The sequence below is a fragment of the Conger conger genome, chromosome 10, assembly GCF_963514075.1.
Source record: "Conger conger chromosome 10, fConCon1.1, whole genome shotgun sequence".
Lineage (NCBI taxonomy): Eukaryota > Metazoa > Chordata > Actinopteri > Anguilliformes > Congridae > Conger > Conger conger.
The window spans coordinates 32,040,505-32,062,550 of record NC_083769.1 but is presented as its reverse complement, the minus strand read 5'-3'; the positions used below and the strand labels follow the sequence as shown (position 1 = coordinate 32,062,550).

Genomic DNA, 22,046 nt, shown 5'->3' with positions numbered 1-22,046 from the left:
TGTGATCAATGGACACAGTATCTCTGTCCAGGGATGCAACCTCTGCTGCACTGGTTCCATTAACAAATGAAAAAAAATTTTTTTTTACTATTTATTTATTTTCACAATAATGCATTTTCTCTGTATTATCTTCTATTTTCACAAATAGTTTTTGCTGACAAGAGTGGGTTAATGTCCTTTTTTATGCTTTTACTTTTCTTAGTGGTCTGCTAAAACCTCCTTAATTTAGAGTCTGCCTGGGGCAGTCTGTCAGGTCTGATTTAGGACTGTAAAGTGCACAGTTTGGTACCTCTTGAAGTCTGTGCTCTAGTCCTTTTCAAAGACAAACCCCCACATCAGCAAGGGTTGGATACAGGAAGCTACAAATCGCAGTCCATCCCACTGAAGAACTGTCTATAGACAGAGGATGGGTTTCACTTACCGGAAACCCTGGAGACGAAAGCGCTAGGGTGTCCCCGAATTTCTGCTCAGCAAGCTGCAACGTACAGTCCCTTCCGTGTACCCCCACCTCACCCAGTGAGCTGTCCATTAACTGCAGTCTCTCCCACACCACCTGCCCTGGGCACCCAGGCCTCTGCTGCTCTTCACAAAAGCAGCTCCCTCCAGACTGAACAAGCAGAACAGTTTTCTGTGGGTTTTTTTTTAATGTTCTGTTAGGTGAGGACGTCAGCTTGGATTTAAGGTACAAGGTTCCTAAGTGAACGCTGACTAAACAATGTGCATGGCACTGCATCTTTGGCATGATGTAACTTAGCATCTCATCTGTGTCACTCTTGTATGCGTAGCTATACTTGTGCAAGCAGTACATGCCATACCAGTCCCTAAAATTCCCATTTCCAAAAATGCAGAAAAAAGGCAAAGTCAAAAAGAAAGTTAATTTCCTTTTGTCCATTAACATGTCTGGGTTTCAGTTTTTTGGTTTTGTGATGGTAACATTTGCCTTTATCCTGCTAGGTAAGTCTGGACTCCAGGGTGCGAGAGGTGATCAACAGGAAAATGCAGGAGCCCACGCCCCACACTTTTGAGGATGCCCAGCTTCAGATCTACACCCTCATGCACAGAGACTCCTACCCTAGGTTCCTCAACTCCTCAATATACAAAAACCTTCTGCAGTCAGGATCCCGCTCCTCCTCTGAGTCTTAGATCTCTGCTCTATCTCTGTCTCTCTTCTCTCTTTCTCTTTCACTCTCTCTCCCACTTTCTCTCCATTGCACAACCACTAAAGGAGAAACACCCCTTTTTGGGGGTTTTTATTGTCATTATTGTTGGATTTTTGTTATCTCCACACTTTTATAAAAATCCCTCTTTACTGATGGAATCACTGAATCTACACAGACATAAACTGGAAGACACAGGGTCGTTAATAGAGAAATACTTTTGCTCAGTCATTCCACTGCTCATGGCTACAGCTCTACTGCATTTACTACTGATTTACAAGTGATTAATTTTAGAATATACTGTATGTAAATACATATGTTATTTTTCACCTGATGCCACAAAGTGAAAAGAGCCCAGAGATAGCTCTGCAATAAGACACTGGAGTCTATTTTTTAAGTTCTACACCTGGGCACTGCTGGTTTAAACTACTCTTGATTAACCTGACCTTTGACCTCTCTGCTGTGACTGATAATCTGAAGCATGGGGTTGAGTGATGGTGGTGAAAAAGGAGGGGTGTGGAAAGAGATGTCCCAGGTGCAAAAAAAGAAGTGCTAGTGATTGGTAACAACTGCTATTTTTAAACAAAGAGCCAAGTATAATGGCTGTCTTTAAATAAGATCCCAAGATCTTAGCTTGTCACACCAAAAGCATTGTTAAAGAAGTATTATTGATGTTATTTATTTTTTTGTTAACTGTGATATTATTGTACATATGTAACAACTACCTGGAGCATCCACCACAAGAACACAAGCCAAGCAACTTGTGGGTCATGAGAGAATGCATGCTTTCTTTAGTCTTTGTCCTCCTTTACTGGGACACCAACACTCATGGCCCTGTCCCTGACCCATACTGAAGAGCTGTCATCATCTCAGTCACAGCATGTGTTTGTGTGTGTGTGAGTGAGTGAGTGAGTGAGTGAGTGAGTGAGTGAGTGAGTGAGTGAGTGAGTGAGTGAGTGAGTGAGTGAGAGAGTGAGTGAGAGAGTGAGTGAGTGAGTGAGTGAGTGAGTGAGAGAGTGAGAGAGTGAGAGAGAGAGTGAGAGAGTGAGAGAGAGAGAGAGAGAGAGAGAGAGTGAGAGAGTGAGAGAGTGAGAGAGTGAGTGAGCATGCCGGTTAGTTACACATAAGCAACATTGACAATTCATTATCATGTACAATATGTATGCAGTATTCTGCAGAACATCTGGACAGAATTTCCCACATGATAAGAAAGAGACAAATCAATGCATCCATGTTTCAGCTGTGTGTATGTGTGTGTGGTTGTGTGCTTGTATGTGTGAGTTTATTATTTAGATATCAAATAATAGGGCACATTATAGGCTCAGTGTTTAAATGTTTTTCTTCTGAAGGTAGAGAAGGACTTACATGAGTGTATAGGCACGTGAAGGCATTTGTGCCCTTTTTAATACAGGTGTGTTTGTGTATGTGCATACGTGTGTGTGTGTGTGTGTGTGTGTCTGTCTGTCTGTCTGTCTGTCTGTGTGAATGTGTGTATGTGTGTGTGCGCGCACGCAAATATATTGTTTCACTGGCTTACAATGTCTACACTGTCCAGTTACTACCCACTTTGGCATGTTCCATTAAGTCAAGCCCTGTCGAGACTGGTCCAATCGTGTTTAGTTGAATGAAGTCTGTATTCAATCCAGATCTGTCAATTCCATTCCATTCTAGCTGACCTCATCTTAGTGCCCGTTCTCACTGAAATGAAGTGTGGACAGATTGTGCCTCGAAGCACTGATCCCGGAAATGATCCTCATTTCCCAACTTTCTTCACTAGACGGTCTTGGTCTGGATTAGGGTTGGTCATACTCATCCTGGAGTGATTATTGCGGGCGGAAAGTGGCTGTAGACTGGGAGAGTTCCTGCAGCTGATGGCAGACGAAGCTTCAGGAGCTTTATCAGCCACCAGTCCAGTTGTTGATGACATTCTGCCAAATTCCATTGCGTTCTCCCTGCCATTTTACCACAGAATGGACATACTGTAGGAGAAATATCCTTTTACCAAACAGTTTTGACACACTTTCTCTTTTCTGTTCTTGCCGGGTTTTCGTCTTTATTTTTTACAGAACAGTTCTTTATTGACCACTGGTCTGCACTATCTAAGCATTGCAATTCATTTTTATACAGACGGATTATATTCAGTGTCCTGGGTGTCCAGTTACTGGAGGATTGTCAGATGGTGATCATTAAATGTTCCATGTAAATAATAGCTGGATTTTTTTAAAACAGGTCTTTATATGTTTCCAAAAGAGAAGCCTAACTATGAATATATGTATATGTAAACTACAGTTCTGCTTGATTGCCATTTACTTACAGTGACAACCACACAGGCCTGAGTTTTAAAGAGATTTTATTACCATTGTTATGATTTTGTGGACAGAATTTCTGTTATATCTTTAACAGCAACTGTGCCACTTTGTTTTTCAGAAAGATGTAAGTAGAATGCACATGATATTGTTCTTTTTGGAAAAAGATAAATATATTTTATCTGGTGCTAACACTGAGTCCCTGGGTCTCAGCCCTCATAAAAGCTAATATATGTCAAGAAATATGTTAGATACTGAAAATACATGTATTGTTACCACTTTGTATATGTTACAATATGCATATATTGTAGGGTGAACTAAATATTTGACAATACATGCATACAATTACATACTGTCGGTGAAAGTGGCAATAATTTATATATTTTTAATATCATTTATGTGAGACATTTTGACAGATATGAAAAATGTTTGGTGTCCAAATATCAGTTTTAACGTAATTTCCTTTTTCATAAAAGAGCCCCCAACTTTACACACCAGCACTTAGTACTTTCCTTTGGCGAATGCGGGTTGGCATTTGGGTAGGGCCAAACTAATCCACACAGATAGAATGACGCACAGCATGCTATCATGGGCTGCTCAGAAGGCGGTCCGTCTTGACTTTGCTTTGTGGGATTGTGTCAGGCAGGCAGATGACACTGCAGATCTTCGCAATACTAAAGTGACTGTCCCACCATAGAAATAGTTTACTAGATTGGTCTGATGAGTATGTGTTACCCATCCAAAACGGCGTCCTAAACAGGTGATGAGACAGTCAGTTACGTCTTGAACCTCTTTCATTGATATACTGTACTATTATATCATATATATCAACCATATTAATGCACTCATTGTCTGTACATAATTGGGGTGTTTAGTGATTTCAATGAAAGATGTGTTGTAACAAGGTTTATCCAAAGGTGCAAAGCTGAACATGGAAATTCCAGGCATTTGAATTTACATTACATTTATATGATCAGATTATATGATCAATGCAACATTGCCAACACTGGCTTGCCTCAATCTAGGAATGGTATGTCTATGGTTTGAATGTTGTCCCACCTTGTCCTACATTTGGTCCAATTAATAGAGCAGGGTAGTCATCAGCAGAGGAAAGTCTGCCCACTGTTTACATTGAAATTATTTTTGGAGTGTTCTAAATTGCATTATTCCTTTATACTTTTAATGTAAATAAATGGAAATAGTATATAAATATTTGTATATGATATTATATAACATCACATTTAAAATTTAGACATTTTTAAAATCATTTTCATGAAAGGGAGTAATGCAATTTTCAATGCTGTTATTTTTAGAGTGAAAGATGCATTGGATGTTAAATTATTTTTGTGATGAGAAGATTTAATAGTTGTGCATGATGTGTATTATTTACATATATGTATATGTGTGTATATATGAATATATATATAAATATATATTTAGTATTGATACAGTTATCCAGTTGGAAGGTACCATATGTGTCTGCCTGGGTGGAGAGGAAACTGCCTGTAGATGATGTGCAATGTTTGGGCTGCTGACATCGTGTGTGAATGAAAGTTGGGCGAGCTAGGTTAAAATGAGCTTGTGTGCGAGTAGGGAAAAGAAAGATTTAGGCACGCAGTGGGTTGAAGATCCACTGGTCTCTGCCCACTTGACACCATGTTAGTGAATCTACTAATCTACAAAGCTGGAGGCTGCTTCACAAGCCCTGCTGTAGAATACTCTCTCATTCACTCACACACACACACACACACGAACACGAACACATACACGTGCATGGGCACATACACATGCATGTGTACACAAACGCACACATACATGCACGTACACTCACATACAGCACTCAGACTGATAGGTGTTTTAGGCAGCTGTACAGAAAGCCACACAAGAGCGCCTGACAGAGAGATTGAGAGGGAGTGAGGGAGAGAGAGAGGGAGGCTGGGTGTAGGAAGACCAGACTGACGGTATCGGTTCAGTGTCATTCAGCCCAGCTGGGTTTTTACAGAGCTGAGAAAACGCCCCAATGAGCTGGGCCTCTCACTTCCTGAAGCTTTTGTGTTTCTCTAATCAAATCAGTCAAAGGAACAAAAAAACAAAACCGTACTCCTGAATGTGCCTTGGTCCAGGTGCGTCAGAGATAGCAAACCAGGAGACAATGCACTCCTTTGCACATGGGCATTCTGCATTCAGATCTCCATATTTTAATAACCACTAGAGGAGGCCAGGTCCAGTATTTCATATGAGAACAGAATCAGAATTACTGGAACTGTTTCAACCCTGTTAAAAAACAGTACAGGGAAATAGGACTGCTGGCTCATGGTCATCAAGTCTGAATGTGTAACTTAGCATCCAACAGGTAGCACAGGCAAATAGTTCCTGTAAATAGTTGTGTGCCCGTCAGTGCCCCTAGTCATTTTCCGTAAACCATTATTCTTTTTCCCATCGGTTTCAGGAGAGTGATTAACAGATCGTCTGACTCATGTTTACATATTCTTATCTTCAAGGTGCCAATAATCTCTGCTGTCTCACAATCAGAAACCATATGTCTGAAACGGTCTGTCTCACAGCTAACAACTGTGCTGAAAGTAACAGGAGCATAGACGTCCCGTCAGGTAAACAGTGTTATTGTGTGTGTACACACACTTACACACATACATAACACGCTCTGTGCATGAGGCCTCGTCATGCTGTAAAATGTATTTTTGCGGTACATTACATTTGTGTTTTTCTTGGTTCATTCACTCTGTTCAGGTGAAGTTGATCAGCTGGTTTGGTGGGTTTTGAGGTGTATACCCATCACTCCTTGCTTCTCTTGCTCTGCTCAATCTCTCCCTGTGCACTTTTCTCTGAAATTTCCACAATATAGTGCCACAACACAATACAGCAGTACGACTTGTTTCAGACTGAAGGACCAATCGACAGTTATTTATTGATATTATTTTGATAACAAAATCAACTTTGTATGAAAATACGTGGATTGAATTCAGGACCAATTTCTTTTTTTTATTTTATTTGCAAACTTGTCATCATGATCTAGAAACTGTTCCAGCTGTACTCATCAGCTTTTGCAGTTGAACTTGTTAAGACAGGGGGCGCTCTGTACAGTACAAGAGCACACCTCCACACCTTTGCTCTGTAATGTACCATAAAAAAGTCAATTGCTGAAACTTTTTTTTATGATAATAAAGACATTTGTGTTATTATTCATGTATCTCTGGAAGTGTTCCTTAACTAAACACCTGTTTGAGATCCTCTTGGAGGATTTATGGTTGCATTACATTACAATTACATAGGAGATTCTCTACATTGTTTATCTCGGCAATACAAAAGTGAGACATCAGTATTGTAAACAAAAGTGAATACCACTAAGCATCTAACATACACTGCATTTACACAGCTATACCTATTGTGTAACTGCGAAAAGGTCATTAAGCAAAGAGGAGGACAACACGAGAGAAGGTGCAGACATTATTGTCATGTTCTCTCTCCCCCCAGGCTCTTCAGCCTTATGAACTGTTGTAGTATTACACTTCAGTCTGATATGGATATGTGGCACATTTCCCCCCAGAGCACAACTGTTCAGTACTGTGCATCTTATGACCATATGATTACTTGTGCCTTTTCCCCATGGGATATAATAGACAGCAATGCCCTTTGCACAAGTTCACAAATTCAATAGGAAATAACGTGTTTTTTTTTTTAAACTGTTATGTATGGAGTGAGGATGTGGAAGGGCTTCTCAAGCTGTGATCTCCAGTGTGCACATTCAGTGGTACTGTAAACTAAGCTGCCTTTTCCATTCTTTACCCCCACCCCCCCGCCTCAGTATCCAGGTCAACAGCCCCCATCAATTCCATAATGCTACAGCACAGTGTACACTTACAGGGCACAAAGGGTTCTGTTCATACAAACCCAAGGGTAATTTCCCAATATGCCTATGCCATATTATGCCTAATATGTTGTAATGTAAATGACTCCTTTAAGTGACTCTGCTGATGAATGTGGCATTCCCAGCACTATGCAGATCACCAGATGTCTGTCTGCAGGCCAACATGAAGCACAGAAGCAGAATCTTCTTCTTATTAATGCATGAATGTGTTCAAGGTATGGTGGGGAGTAGCTGTGTGATCAGGCGTAGCCAACAACTCGGTACAAGCAAAAATATATTTGCGCATTCAATAAATGCACTTTTAACGTGAAAGTTTAGGTACAGCAACACACATTTATTTTGCCTGCTGTCCGCACGTATGGAAATATGAATGTGTTTCCAAAACAAACTGAAATCACATTCACCACCATTTACCTCCTCTGTCATCAGACAGGACTGTAGCTCAAGGGGAACAGCAGCAACTGGTGTCTCATCATAAACAACCGGCTGTACTTGCCTTAGTATTGAACATGACTGAACATGCAAACTTTGCCTGGATATTTTTCTAAGAAAAAGCTTTCATTGTTATGGAACATCGAATATGAGGTGCCAGATTAAGTCATTAATCTTAGTAGCAGCATTGCAGTAGCTTTAATAAAATACCATTTTAACATTCATTGTTTCAGGCTGTTAAAACTTGCTAAAAAAAACTAAAACCACTTAAATGAGTAAGTGATATCCTCAAGCTGTTCAGGCTTAAAGCAACTTAAACTACTCAGAGTGGGCAGGGACGTAGATCCACAAATATGGATTATTAGTTTGATATGGTAGATGTGTAGAGGCCATCAGGATTACTCCAAGTATGTGCTCTTTCACTTCCACCAATCCCTTCCTCAAGCCTTTAGAATTACAATCCTGCGCCAGTGATGGATGAGTTCAGACCTGGGCCTCAGCAGCTTTGGCAGAGATTGATGGAGAAATGTATTCACTAGAACAGCCCGTTCTTTTAATTGATTTCTTTTTTGTGCCAACTCATAGAAGCAATGGGCTTAGCCACAGTTAAGCCCCAGTAGATCTTGAGCTTGAACAATAACAGCTGAAATGGAGCAGGCGATTTGCTCTTTCAGATGGGTGGCCAAGTCTTTATGTGCCCGTTGCCATTTAACTTTGATCATAGAGGGCCCTCGCTTATAATCTCCTCCTAAACATGCCACGGCACATTTATTTATAGTAGAGTTAATTAAGACTTACTCTGGCATCCAAATGAGAATGGTCTGAACAGCATCCAGTCATGCCAACACGTTTGCATTGGGAGCTATTTCTGCTCAATGATAAGCACAAACTTCTTCTGAGGGTGGGGGTGTAAAGAACCCCTTTCCCAAACTTCTTGCAACACTCCTTTTATTTTGTGTGTGAAGTGAAGAAACATTTTTAAAGCCCCATCATGAAAGATATTAAAAAAATATAGCTTTTTTTGTAACACATTTTGTCTACAACTTCTCATTTCCATTACCCATTCCTATTAATAGTTAAAGCCATTATTTTTATCAAGTTCATGTTTATCTTTCTGCTCCATGTTACAGAAAACAACTTTTCAACATAATGTTTGGTTGACTTGGTTATGAAGTTCTATTTTGGAAAAATTCCTGTTGTTGCTGGCTGCTCCTGTGTCATCTTCAAAACCTGGTTTTGGAGCAAAGAGCAAAAATTTCATTTTGTTTGAAAATGTATGTGACCAGCACGTTGCCAGAGGCTTTAGAGCAAGCAACTTTTTGGGAAAAAAAACTGGAAGTCATTCACCCCCACATAAATACATGAAATGCATACACATCTTTCCACATACTGTATGTCTTCTGAATCCCACTCCACTAGCATCTAGACATCCAAAATCTACTTCTCTGACAAGGGCCGAAACTGTTGTTTTTGAACAAGTTCTGGCAAACTACGGGTAGTAGTTTTGTACTTTACAGAATCCCAGAAATATTTGAATGAATCATCCCCTATCAGTATTTGGTAACCTTATTCCCTTCCAGGAGCTGTTTTAGCCCCACTCTGTGAGTAAATGACTTGTTTTTTTCCTTTTTTTTTTTTTTTTTTCTTTCTTTTCTTAAATACACAAATTGACTCAAGAATTTTCCAAGGGCACTGGAATCGCACCCTTTTGAGGACACCCATACATACTGTACCCTCTTGTGGCCAATTTGTGTAATACAAGTGAACCCACCCAGTACATATCTGCAATCTAAAGTTTGTGGCGATTCATTCAACTTTCAACACATTTTTAAGCTGCTCACTGCCACACATGACTGTCTTCCTGTAAGTCAATAGCTAACATTTCCACATGTAGTTTATAAAAGTAGGACATCAAAGGTAGACTGGGCAACAGAGTTGCTCTGAAAATGTTACAGCACAGTGTTCCCAACCTCAGTCCTGGGGATGCCCTGTGTATGCAGTTTTTTTCTTACAGCATGGCAATCTCAGAATTTTAACAAGCTGTTCATGTTTTTGGTGCTTTTCAAGTTTAGAGGAATTATTTATCCTCTTATACCATATGAGCCATGTCAGAAACAGCTATTCAAGGGATGAAGAATAAAAATCCTACGTACATATTGTGCTAAGGCACATTGCGTTGAAACGATTACATAGAGGTATCATTATTTAAACTGATCAATTTAGGTGAATCAATAGGCTACTAATTTGGCTGTTCAACACAAATGTTTGTTTGCTCATAATTCTTCCCTAACCCCAACTTATTAACAATGTAAGATTTTTTTTATTTTTATGTTTGCTATATAGCACAATCTAGATCTGACACACTGGTTTAAGACAGTACATAAATGAACTTGTTAAAATTCTGGGATTGCAACTGTTGTTGGAACAAAAACAAGCCTACACAGGATCGAGGTTGAGGACCACTGTTATAGCATATAACAAAAGCAAAGAACCGAATACAAACTTCCCATGCAGTGTTATCGGTCAACCCTCTCCATACTGTACCCTGCGAGTATAAGGCACTTTTAGAGGAGAGGGGTACCATCAGTTTCCAAAAGCCCTTTCAACTGTATTCATCAACACAGCACATGAAGAAAGAAGCATGCAAAGCAACTGAAGTTACAAGCTTATATCATAATTTTAATGAAATTCACAACTCCCTCAAAGAAAAGTAAAAATGAAATACAAAAAAAATAATAAATCAGTAAAAAAAAAAAAATCCTCCGTTCTGGCCCCTAGTCTTCCCCCATGCTGTATAATTCAGAGAGAGGGTGAAGTGAAAGTGAACTTCTCATAGCGCTTCTAACACAATGCTCTTCCCTGGCATGAACTTTATCATGCTCGTTTGGTCACAACAGAAATGCATAGGCCATGTATGCAAGTTAAGACTGCAGTGCTTCACAGTTCCACAGCACACCCCACGGAACAGCACCTGCTGTTGAGTGGACAATAACCATCGTTCTGGAAAAATCCCACCCCCCCCTCCCCACCCCTGAAAAGCCAAAACAAGACCTTACATGATCAGATCAAAAGTTACAGTAATCATATCAACAAAATATTTACAAGATTTCATGTTCTTAGTAGGAAAAACTAAAAATAAAATTAACAATCTTAACTTTTTTTTATATACGCAATGTTTAATACGCTTTCTAAATATATTATTTATGATTATGTACAAAAAAAGAAAGAAATCTGCAATGGTAACCAACTAATTTTCGGTGTTATCCATGTAAGAGCTTCTGAGGATGAATCTGGAATCTTCCATACCTTAACAGAACTGGGGAGAAAAGAAGATAAATTGAAATCTCTTTTCACTTTTGCTATACTACATCTAGGCACGTTTTGTAATAATTATCTTCAATTATTCAACCTAGAAGGTTACACACATACATTACATGAGTGGCTGACTTTGCTGGCAAGTGCACTGAACAACCAGGACTAGAGCCAAGAAACCCCGTTACCCATCTCAAAAAGCTGAACGATAAAAGTGATGGGAAAACCAGTGATATTAGGCTCGTAATGTACCTATAGGCTACGGCACAACCCTGCACCCACATGTCCGTTACACATGCACGGATGTACATAAACATGCATACAAATAAGATTACAATTAACTACAGGTAGAAGTGAAGTAAAAAAAAATGAATGCACATTATCCTGTGGTGAATTGATGGACAATCACAAATTAAGGAACCAAAACTGCAGGGGAATCCCCCCATGTTGCACAATAAGCAGAGGAAATGGGGAATCAGAAACATTAGTTGTATTTTTATTACCATTTAAATGAAATGAAACAAAAAACAGCATGAGCTGGGTTTTGTGGGAAAAATGAGTAATGACACTAAGTGTTTGGACAAGTGGTATTGCCAGCTTTCAAGCCCAAAGAACTGAATATGATTTTGTAATTGTACACCGTAGCTGGGAGCTTAATAGTTACCTATCAATCGCAAAATGAAAACGCAAGCTAGTGTCCTTTAACAATAGTAGACTAGCCATAAATGTGGAAACTGGTTGTTTATTACATTTCCATGCAAAAGAGCAACCAGATTTCTTAAAACCAACAGGAAAACCGCAACTTTTTCACTTTGGAAAAAGCATATTAGTGGGCAAATCTGTCTACGGGTAGCCTATGTTGCTCCGTGCCATTCCTCAGGTAGTGTCTATAATTACAAAACCTGTTGTTCAGCGAGTAGCCTGCTGGGTATTGACGTTTAGGAGTTGCCATTTTCATGCAATCACCCCTTGTCAATGTCAGGCCTTCGAAATATTTTGGAAATATTACCGGTGATACACTGCTATAGACATGTTGTGTTTTGTGCAGCCATGTCCTTTTTTTACTGAAATAATGCCCCTGTTGTGCAGTAAGATATCCAATTAATGTGCAATATTGCAGTATATTGCAGCATGCTTGTACAGCCTATTACGCGAGTTCTAAAAATAGATTTTTAAATCGATTAAATATCACCAGTTAACCGAAACATGAAAATGCTGAAAATGCCCATGCCTATTACAGAGTATACAACATTCAATTAACCCTTTTTTTTTAACGTTCAATATCAATGAATTTACTTGACATGAACCCTAAAAATATGGGGGAAGTTATATGGCAAATGGTCTGTATTTATATGGTTTTTATATGCAACAGGCTGTCTCCTACGATACATGACGAGTAGTGACCCAACACATTATGTACTTGATCAATGTGAACATTGTTATGATGCATGAGGATAACACTACCTACCTTCCACCTGTTCCCACACTCGTTACACAGTACAAAAGTAGTCATGGGCTCATCAGCACTGCGGGTTTGCACCTGGAACAAACAAACACACACACATACATGCATAGTGAATACACATCTTACTATGGAAGGGCCATCTGTCACTCTCAGATCTCCAGGGGCGCTATGGATAACTTTCACATCCTCTGCCGAAGGGAAAATCAATGAGGGCTGCTGTGCAGAGAACAACTCTAGAGAGTACTGCTATGAGGTCCCCTAGGTCTCAATTACAGCCCTCTGACTTGCAGCAACACCACTGCGTTTGTGTGCACCTTTACATTTAGGGGCATGGGACTTGTGTGCGTGAATTCAGCCAAAGAGAGAATGAGATGACACGGCTGGTGAAACAAGCTGCTTACCCACAGTAGAAGCAATGGTATGAGTATAGCTCCTGAGGTGTAGGATTTGGACATAGGTAGAGTTATGAGAGTACACGGTATGAGAATGTACCTGGATGTAGGATTTTGACGTAGGTAGTTATGAGAATGTACCTGGGTGTAGGTACAGTTGAGAGCACAAAGTATGAGAATGTACCCGGGTGTAGGATTTTGTCATAGGTACAGTTATGAGAATGTACCTGGGTGTAGGTACAGTTATGAGAATGTACCTGGGTGTAGGTACAGTTATGAGAGCACAAGGTATGAGAATGTACCTGGGTGTAGGATTTGGTCATAGGTACAGTTATGAGAATGCAGCCGGGTGTAGGATTTGGTCATAGGTACAGTTATGAGAATGTACCTGGGTGTAGGATTTGGTCATAGGTACAGTTATGAGAATGTACCTGGGTGTAGGTGCAGTTCTTCCCTTTGCACTTCCCACAGATGAACATGTCAGTCTCTGTACCGCCCACTTTGGAGAGCTGGTGCTCACGGATAGACTCCTTGGTCAGGGCCTTCCTCATCTCCTTTAGCTCAGCACTCGCCATTTCCTGTGTCCAAACATGTCCAACTCATTTCAGCCAGAAGGTACACACTGCAATACAAAGTTAAACTGACCATTCTGCATCTTTAATTACATTCCAAAAGCGAATATCGCAAGACTGGGGACAATACTGTTACAGAAAAGCTTGGAGAATCACCACTTCATACTGAAGCAAAGATTTATTTTGATTGAGACCATTTCAACTAGCTTGCAAACCCCAAGCCAATTCTCAAACTGAATTTATTAGTTCTATCTATACAGTGCTCTCAGGTTCTTGTTGGAAATACAGACTAAAAGAAAACAGAATTAGAGAGAGCTCTGGAAACAGAATTAGACATAAAACAGACATAAAAACATAAAACACTCAAGCATAACATACTTATGGAATATTACAAAGCAGTGGACAGGCAAGGCCACAACAGACCATCCATGAACATGACCAAATTAAAGCCAGAACATGAGTTCAAATCAGAACTAAATCAGGGGGCCAATGTGTTGACTTCCCCACTTTCCCCCCCCAAAATCAAAGCAAAGTGTTTCATAAGGTGTCATGTCAACACAGAAGCATGCACTGGGTTTAATTCCACAAAGCACCTTTACAAATGTAAGCCAGCGTTTATAATATTTTAATCCTTATCCTTAGGAAACATGTCCCAATGATTTAGAGCACCAAAGTGTCCCTGATCAAGACACCTAAACCCCAATTGTGCCTGAAAGCAGCCAATCGCCGTTAGTGTGCAAGTGTGTGTGTGAATGAGAAGCATCAATTGTACAGCGCTTTGGAAAGGCGCTATATAAATGCAGACATTTACCATTTACAAAGTTTATGGTTTGCAATGAAGCAAGTATACTGAAAGGCTGATATTTAGTGATGCAATTGCTGAAAGCAGCCTATTGGTCGACAAAGGAGTAGAAACACCTCCGCGCACATGGGAAGGAGGAAGGAGCGGTCCCCACCTCTGCGCTCATGGCAGCGATGCGCTCAGGAGAGATGTTTCCGCAGAGAACGTTCCGGCGCAGGTCCGGGTTCTTCTGGTCCTTCAGGTTTGAGATGCGGCTCCTCAGCCGGCTCTTGTACTTCATGTCTGTGGACTTGAACTCCTGGAAGATGCGTGGATCGAGGCCCGGTCAAGGACAAAGCATGTACATGTTTGGGTTGGCAATCCCTGCTGCAGGAATAACGGCGGCATCAGACAGTGTCAACAGACTAGTTGATGTACATATCCCAAAATGCTAAATTTGATATTTAAAAAACAAAAAAATAAAACTCAAAACAATACAACCCTAATCAAAGCCCTGCCCTGATTACCATAAAGGGAAAATAAAGTTATACATTGTGTGATTTAAAATGGCATAAGGCTTATAGGCAGTTCATAAATCCAGCCAAAGGATATAATCTTCAATCTGTGCTGCCATGGCCTCACAATCTGCTCCAATCGTCTTGAAATCGTCTGGGGGAAAACATGAAACCAAAATGAGGTTTATCATGACACTGAATTAAGTGTGTGTAGCCTAAAAGTACAAAACCCAAACCAAGGAAAGATTGGGCAAAGCCATTAAAAAAACTGCCATTCTTAGAAAGGCTCCTGTGGGCACCATTGAAATTTGCAGCAGAACACTGTAGACACTAGACACCACACTGTTGGCACATCCTTTCTCGCCACCTGTGCAGAAGGCATGACTAAGACTACAAATTCTACAGAAAGCAGGTATTTGGGGAAATTAGAATTACTAGGGACATTTTCAGTTAAGAGCAACAATATAAAATTTGAACCTCTGAGGTACAAAGGCACCATACTGTGCAGTGGTCGTTCAAAACTTTGTTATTTGGAACCGTATACTTACATTACTGTGGCCATATTTAATTTCAATTATTTAATAGGCTACCTTAATTTTGTGGTTTTAAATGAGTCTGAATGGACCAATGTTCAAAACAATGGCAATTGTACCCCTCTCTTTTTCCCCCATTCCAGCTTTTTGAAGAGTGCTCTCCTTTTAATGCAGTCTACTCCTCTTTTACAAAGTCAAAGACCTTATTCTGTTTCTTCTTTATATCAAACAATATTTTCTGATTTGCTCACTATTCTTGATCAATAATAAAAACACAAATACATTAGGTGATCTATCACGGCAAATTAACTTAACGAGTGTATTGCCCTTTTTTATTTTTGTATGTACTGCATTGCCATTATATTGCTTTGTCTCAAGTCATTAGGAATGATTCCAGTTTCTAGAGACAATAGCTATGTCTCAAACCACAAACTTCCATGCTCTGCACTACCATTCGCACTTGGATCGCAAAAGCACAGTAGCACAGAAATTTTTATTCATTAGTGGGACGCACTTTATATCTGACCCGTTACCTTAAACCTCTGCCCTAACTATCTGACAAATGCCAATGGCATTTACATTGCAGTTAGCAAATAAAAATCAAATGAATGTGCTGTACAACTTAAGTAGCTATACGACTGAAATAGTCTTAGTCCGAAATCCGGAAAGCTGTGGTGATCTAGAGAGCACTGTAAGACAGACTGACTGAAGTCATGCAAAGGTAACATTTATGTTATGGACACTCCAAAATGGGTGCGTGCTCACTATATGAACTTGGAGCACGGAAGTATGCGATTATTTATTTTGGATTACTACATTTCCCCTCGTTCTTTATTTTTCGGAATTTACCATTCGATCCTGTTGGCTGATTAAGCCATCAAGACCACCACAATCCAAAGGTGAAATCTCTCTAGAACTCACGCACTGCACTGTACACACATTCTTCTAACCCCCTATAAGCCTTTCACTGAAGCCGATTATATGGGAGTGCCCCGACTGCCTACAGTGACCAGAAGAACAGAAAACACAAACTGCTTCATTTGCTACCATATTGAACGGTTATGAACTAGGGCACTCACCATCCGTCTGCAGGGCCGCCACCAGCAGCTCCCGGCACTTGGTGCGGACATTGTCAGTGGTGACAGGAGGAGGCGGAAAGGTGGTGAACTTCGGGGTGGTGGGCGTGGTTGGAGTGGTAGGGGTAGTGGGAGTCTTTGGGGTTTCTTGTTTTTTGCTTGAACTGAAACAGAAAATAGCAAATACTTCAAACATGGTTACATATGTGTATTTAGATACAGAATAAATATTCACAGTTCAAGCCTGGTTTCCGATTAAGAGTGCGCAGTCCTGAACTGTTTTTCATTTAAAGCCGTCAACAGGAAACAATGCACTTGGCAGTTCTGAAAGGTTTACGGTGTGAAGCCATAACAAAGCCGTCATTCACTGCACTGCTAAAGCATGGTGGCCTCTGAGTCATTGAAATGCATTGTATGGAAACATTGCAATGATGTGTGAATAGTGGTATTAAAACAGCCATACCACAAAACCACCAGCAAAATGAGTCGCTAGCATGCATCTGAACCACCACCAGTTGTCATGCCCTGAGGAAACCTCAGCTGTTCAAAAAAACACCTAGCCCCTGGCTAAAGTCGTTGCTGAAATTCGTCCTCATTCTGTCTAAAAGCGTCTAGTGTTCGCAAGAGAGCTCCCACAGAGTCTCTGCATAAGTATTGCAGTGGTCAGACTGTCAAGATGACATACTTCTTAAGTCTACAACCTAATTTTCAGCTTCATACATTAATTATGGTAAGGTTATGCAAGAGAATATTTATCGTTTTATAAAATGATTGATGGTACTTCAGTTCTGCCCTATTTTCAGTTCAACACTTACGGCAAAATACATTTATAATTGACACTTATAGTTTGAAAGTTTATAAATAGAAAATTTATATTTACAGGTAAAAATACATGTGTATTGTACAGTTCAACCCACATTCACAACATGATTTTATTCTTCCAAATCGTCTAAACTGTACAACAGTACATAGAAGCAATGTGCACTGAAATATATGGAATGGCTGAGTTTGTGTCTAGAAAAATGCATTCCACCAATTACAGGTACTGACAGGCATTAACATAATATCAGTAAACCCAATGTCAAATGCCCATTCATGTTCATCAGTATTCACACTGCAGTCTGGGAGGATGCAGACGAGCAGGTGGTCTCCTCCTCACAGCTCCTCTCACTGTTGCTTACCAATCAGGCAGATACAGGCATTATCTGGAGAAACACACTTCGTTCAGAGCTCGAAAGGCAGGGCACAGGCACCACGTCCACCTTCTGGGCTTCAGCAATGGGACACAATCTCCTCAGCTGACTTAAATCTGCCCTTCCCTGTGCATGCATGCCCTGTGGGGCCACCGGCCACATTCTACACTACCACTGGCACCATCCACTCCATAGCAGACTGCGGGGGCGGTGAACGGTGCCTCAACAGGGTGAGCCAGCCAGCAGCTCAGATAATACATTTTGTAATTAAATGCTACAGTTACAGTACTGTAAAATAAACTGGGTTTAGAACTTATTCTAAATCTATGGCCAATAACACAGCCTTAATTTTAAAATATACAGTCGATTAACAGTTTCAATGACACCATTAGGCACACACATACCAATGTTATCCTTTGATAACCCAGTCCACTATTAAAGACACTGAAATGCTCAAATCAGCCAAGTTGAATTAATTTTGCCTTATTTTGCATGATATGTACCCACGTTTGAGAGTATGTGAGAAGGCAGATTGGATGACATTCAGAATCTTGGCACCTTTACTTTTTATTTTCCTTTCCAGACTGTCACACTATACACAACGGTGATAGGTTTTTGTTTTTGGCAAAAACAACATCTCTTACTTCTTGGTTGTTAAAGCCTAGACACTTGCCAAAAACGAAGCTTGAGCTCATATTTACTATATTCAAGATGAATGCAGATGCTGTACTTTCCCTAACCTGTGTGCAGCCAATGAGCACCTACCTCCCATCACTAGACCCTGGGCTGTCTCTGGAGGAGGACGTTAAAGGACAAGGGTCTTTTTTCTTCTCCATCTTGCTGTCAGAACCATCTACAGCCAAATAGAATGGTTTATTTTAATCATCCTCAAAACTGTATACCCTTTCACATTGCAACCAACAGAATTCAACATTATTTCTAGTCAAGCATGATTTATAGTCCTGTACCTTCCCATTCCATAACTTTAAATAGCTTATTGAACTACTGCTAAGAATATATATTTCAATTAGTATATTGAGCTCACCCCACATAAACAGCAGAATGTTTAAGTCACTGAAATATAAAAGTCAGTGACTCGCAGAGACAGAGACATCTATGCAGTACTTGCATTTCAAGACTATAACAAACAGTAGAGGCTCTGTTGAAAATACAAATGCTTCTTGACCCCACAAAAGCAAATGCACTTCACCCCAAATACGTTGCATCTGATAATGAAATAATGACAAATCGCTGTACAGCGTGCGCGTCCATACCCAGCAGTTTCTTCCATGACTTTATGAGGGACTTGGCCAAACTCTGCACTTCCTCCTCAGCGCTCTGCTTCCTCACCGCGTTCACCGACATGCCGATCCTGGTGGACTGCAAGCACAGCGTTTTCACAGAGCCGCACATCCATGGCACAAAGAGACAGAGTCTGTTCAACACGAATGGAATATATGCTTCAGTTCACCTGCAGCGTTTCCAATGACATTTTCATGTTTTTCAGCTCCTTCAGCAAATCAATAGCCCCGTCCTGAAAAGACAAAAAGATCACAAGGGAAGAAGGGAAATAACTTTGAAAACTGTTTTTAAAGCATAATGTTTTTACTGATCATTCAGCCTGTAGTTAAAATAATGGTTCACTAGAGTGCGCGTCTGACCAATTGGTCCATCTGGTTTCTGGCATAGCATTTTCTGAGGAAGAACTATGATAATCTTGTTTTTTCAGCTACCCATTAGGCAATTATTTTACAATAGAAAACAGAATATATTTTCAAATAACATCCCAAATCATTTACCATTTTTAAAGCTTTCTTTAGACCAATTTTAGTGTTGTGGGTTCTTCTTGCAAATATTGTATTGTCCATTTAGAATGGATATTGTTTTGGAAGGGTTTATGTTAATTAACGTGCAATCACTGGATAAACAATTTCAAGATATGCCATGTATCCCACATGTGCCTACATCAACATTGAATCCATCCAGAATCCACCCTTTCAGTGGGATGGATCTACATTATCTTGTATCAGTATCAAACCCATCCTAATCTCCACTTTAGAAATCGTTTTACTCCACGTTCTCTGCCCTTTAACCGGTGTATAATATTTAAATCATTGCCTATTTCCAGTTGATCATTATTGTAAAAATGGATACAAATCATTTACATAAAAAAAAAACATTTTAGCCATAGCGGTTTTAACCAGATTTCGATCGTTGTGTGTAATTTTGAGAGGAGGCCAGCAAAAGCATGCATGTTTTTTTCTGTCTACTGTGATTCCCCAAAAACCAATGCATTGTCGTTTAAGGCGATAACCGTTTGTCGCAAACAACAAACGCGAAAAGAGGTAAACACTCGCACTTCTTTAAGGTCCTGCAAATGTCACGGAAGACCGTTCTGGAGAAGAACCAGCTGCCACCTCATCAGCTGTAGCCTATCGTAAGACCAGGCAGATGAAAATCAACAATGAAGGCAAATGTTATGCTACATTTAGCGAAAGCAAATAACGCCGTCAGGTGTTATTAATGACACACTTGATTTGCAGTCAATTTTAATATCCGTATAGGTACTAGCTAATAGCTAGGTACCACTAACCAGCTAATCTTATAGGTACTAGCCCGCTAGCTAATCATTGTCTGACTCCAGCTAGCTACCGAAAGTAAAACCGTCCGTTTAAGGGAAGTCGTCTGATGTTTCAGCTTTAACACGTTTGTTTGGCAGTTACTAATGTGCTTAAGCTATACTACCGTTACCTATATCGCCACAGATCTTTTTTTTTCATTCCCTGAAGGAAGGTGTGGCAGGCACCGATAGGGTTGGATAGCAACGTTAGCTAGCTAGCAAACTGTCTACCACTGCTGCCCGTTTTAGTAACGTTAAGCAGCCTAATAAAAATAGCAAATAAAAATATATGTCGTAATATAAGATAGATGTGTAACAACATTAAACCTGTGATTAAATCAATATGCGATCACCATGAGCAAACACCTTGTTGTAACCTTAGCGAACTACTAACGTACATTAGCAATACCCTCTTGATTTGGTCATTCTCAATCAACCTTTCAATCAGGTGCAAATTAGCACCGGTGTAAATTATTCCGTGTTTGAGAAGCAAAAATTAAACAATCTCAGCAACTCACTAGCTGCTCTACTCAGCGTAACATTATGTGAGTCAACTTATTAGCTATGAATTGCAGGAGTTTAACAATTTAGAAGAAATAATGAACATGAAGATATTATAGAGTAACAGTTAACGCTCGTCTAATTATGGCTGATGGCTACATAGATAGCAAACTGGCCGGTAGTAAAACTCCAATCAAGAGCTAGCCAGGTGATGCAACAAAACGCTCAAAACCCTCTACTGCGGAGAACTTCCCAGAATTGTCCAGCTAAACAAATGAAAATGCAGGGTTAACCCACAATAGGCAAACGATACACGATAACATTACACGATTTCGAATGCTTGGAGGATTCGGCAAACTAGGCTGTCAGCTAATTAAGACTAGCATACTTACTGTATTTTTCTTATTCACCATCTTATCAAGCTTTTTAGCAATGCGCTCGACTTCTTGTTCCTTCGCCATTTTAACAATCTAGCTATGTTTTCCAAACACCCCCACACGCTACAACATCCTCCATTTATATCCAAAATGTGTCCACAGTTTGCTCTTCCCAGTCTACTGCGTAAACGAGGTGAACCGCTGCTATGTTATGCCGCAGTATGGCGCTCGCCTGTCAAGAGTCAGGGCCAACCATACGGGACCAACACAACAGACGAGTAGTAGCACGAAAGAGTTTGGGACCTGTAGTTTTTTCCACTACTACGGTGGCGGGGTCTGGGGGTGGAGTCACATAATTGTGTCTGTGGGTGGAGTTCTACAAGTGTAGGTGGAGTTGTCCTGGGAACCATAGAGACAGAGCAGGGTTCCATAGAACTGATCTTGTAGGATTCTGTCGTCGACCCAATACACGAAAAATTCGTACTCCTTGAGTTCACTACCACCCTCTACTTCGTGCCAGAAGCCGATCTTTTTGGACTCCCTCCCTCCACTGTCTCCACTATGTATAACATGGTTCCAACATGGATCACCCAATATGAATGCGACTACACTCAAATTGAAGGTGACCGTCTGCACCTCAGATTCATTGTTTAATTTCAAATCCAATGTGCTGGAGTACAGAGCCAAAAGAACAGAACTTGCACTTGTACAAATACTTACAGGCTGCACTGTACATGCTGTGATACTGTTGTACTGATTGATACATACTGTAACACACCCAAACCCAGAATACTGCACATTTACTGCATATTTACACACATACACATATTTACATATGCATTCAATGTATGGTTGTCAGGTAATATGTCTAGCCAAAGAAGCAGATCTTTGTGACCAGAAATGTGTCACAGAAAAAAATATTTGTGAA

General features: G+C 40.2%; 2 protein-coding genes across 9 annotated transcripts in view; one reads left to right on the top strand and one right to left on the bottom strand.

The window, feature by feature from the left end:
- rgs19 (regulator of G protein signaling 19) overlaps positions 1-2,124 on the top strand; it is a 31,890-nt gene extending 29,766 nt beyond the window's left edge. For all 7 annotated transcript variants that reach the window (XM_061258310.1, XM_061258309.1, XM_061258311.1 and 4 more), the window contains one exon: positions 955-2,124. In XM_061258310.1, coding sequence (XP_061114294.1) covers positions 955-1,143 — 189 coding nt within the window. In that variant the 3' untranslated portion in view covers positions 1,144-2,124. The remainder of the gene's footprint in view (positions 1-954) is intronic.
- An 8,310-nt stretch (positions 2,125-10,434) lies between these two features.
- Positions 10,435-21,421, bottom strand: tcea2 (transcription elongation factor A (SII), 2). 2 transcript variants are annotated; one of them, XM_061258307.1, is made up of 10 exons: positions 21,134-21,421; positions 19,092-19,154; positions 18,895-19,000; positions 18,386-18,473; positions 16,431-16,591; positions 14,916-14,972; positions 14,479-14,633; positions 13,382-13,528; positions 12,562-12,633; positions 10,435-11,097 (listed from the first exon to the last, which is right to left on the bottom strand). In XM_061258307.1, exons 1-10 carry the CDS (start codon positions 21,200-21,202, stop codon positions 11,089-11,091), a joined length of 927 nt encoding a protein of 308 aa, XP_061114291.1. In that variant the 5' UTR covers positions 21,203-21,421; the 3' UTR covers positions 10,435-11,088. The 2 variants fall into 2 exon arrangements, with proteins under 2 accessions (XP_061114291.1, XP_061114292.1); XM_061258308.1 differs by lacking the exon at positions 19,092-19,154 and having other exon boundaries at positions 18,895-19,055.
- Positions 21,422-22,046: the final 625 nt, after the last annotated feature.

What these genes read in the sequence shown, in the direction of transcription:
- tcea2 (XM_061258307.1), bottom strand. Translation starts at nt 21,202, where the DNA reads ATGGCGAAGGAACAAGAAGTCGAGCGCATTGCTAAAAAGCTTGATAAG. An exon ending in TGGTGAATAAGAAAAATACA is followed by an intron (nt 19,155 to 21,133) that starts GTAAGTATGCTA and finishes TTGTCTTTTCAG; the next exon opens with GACGGGGCTATTGATTTGCT. An exon ending in GGCAGCACAGATTGAAGATT is followed by an intron (nt 14,634 to 14,915) that starts ATATCCTTTGGC and finishes GCCTCGATCCAC; the next exon opens with GCATCTTCCAGGAGTTCAAG.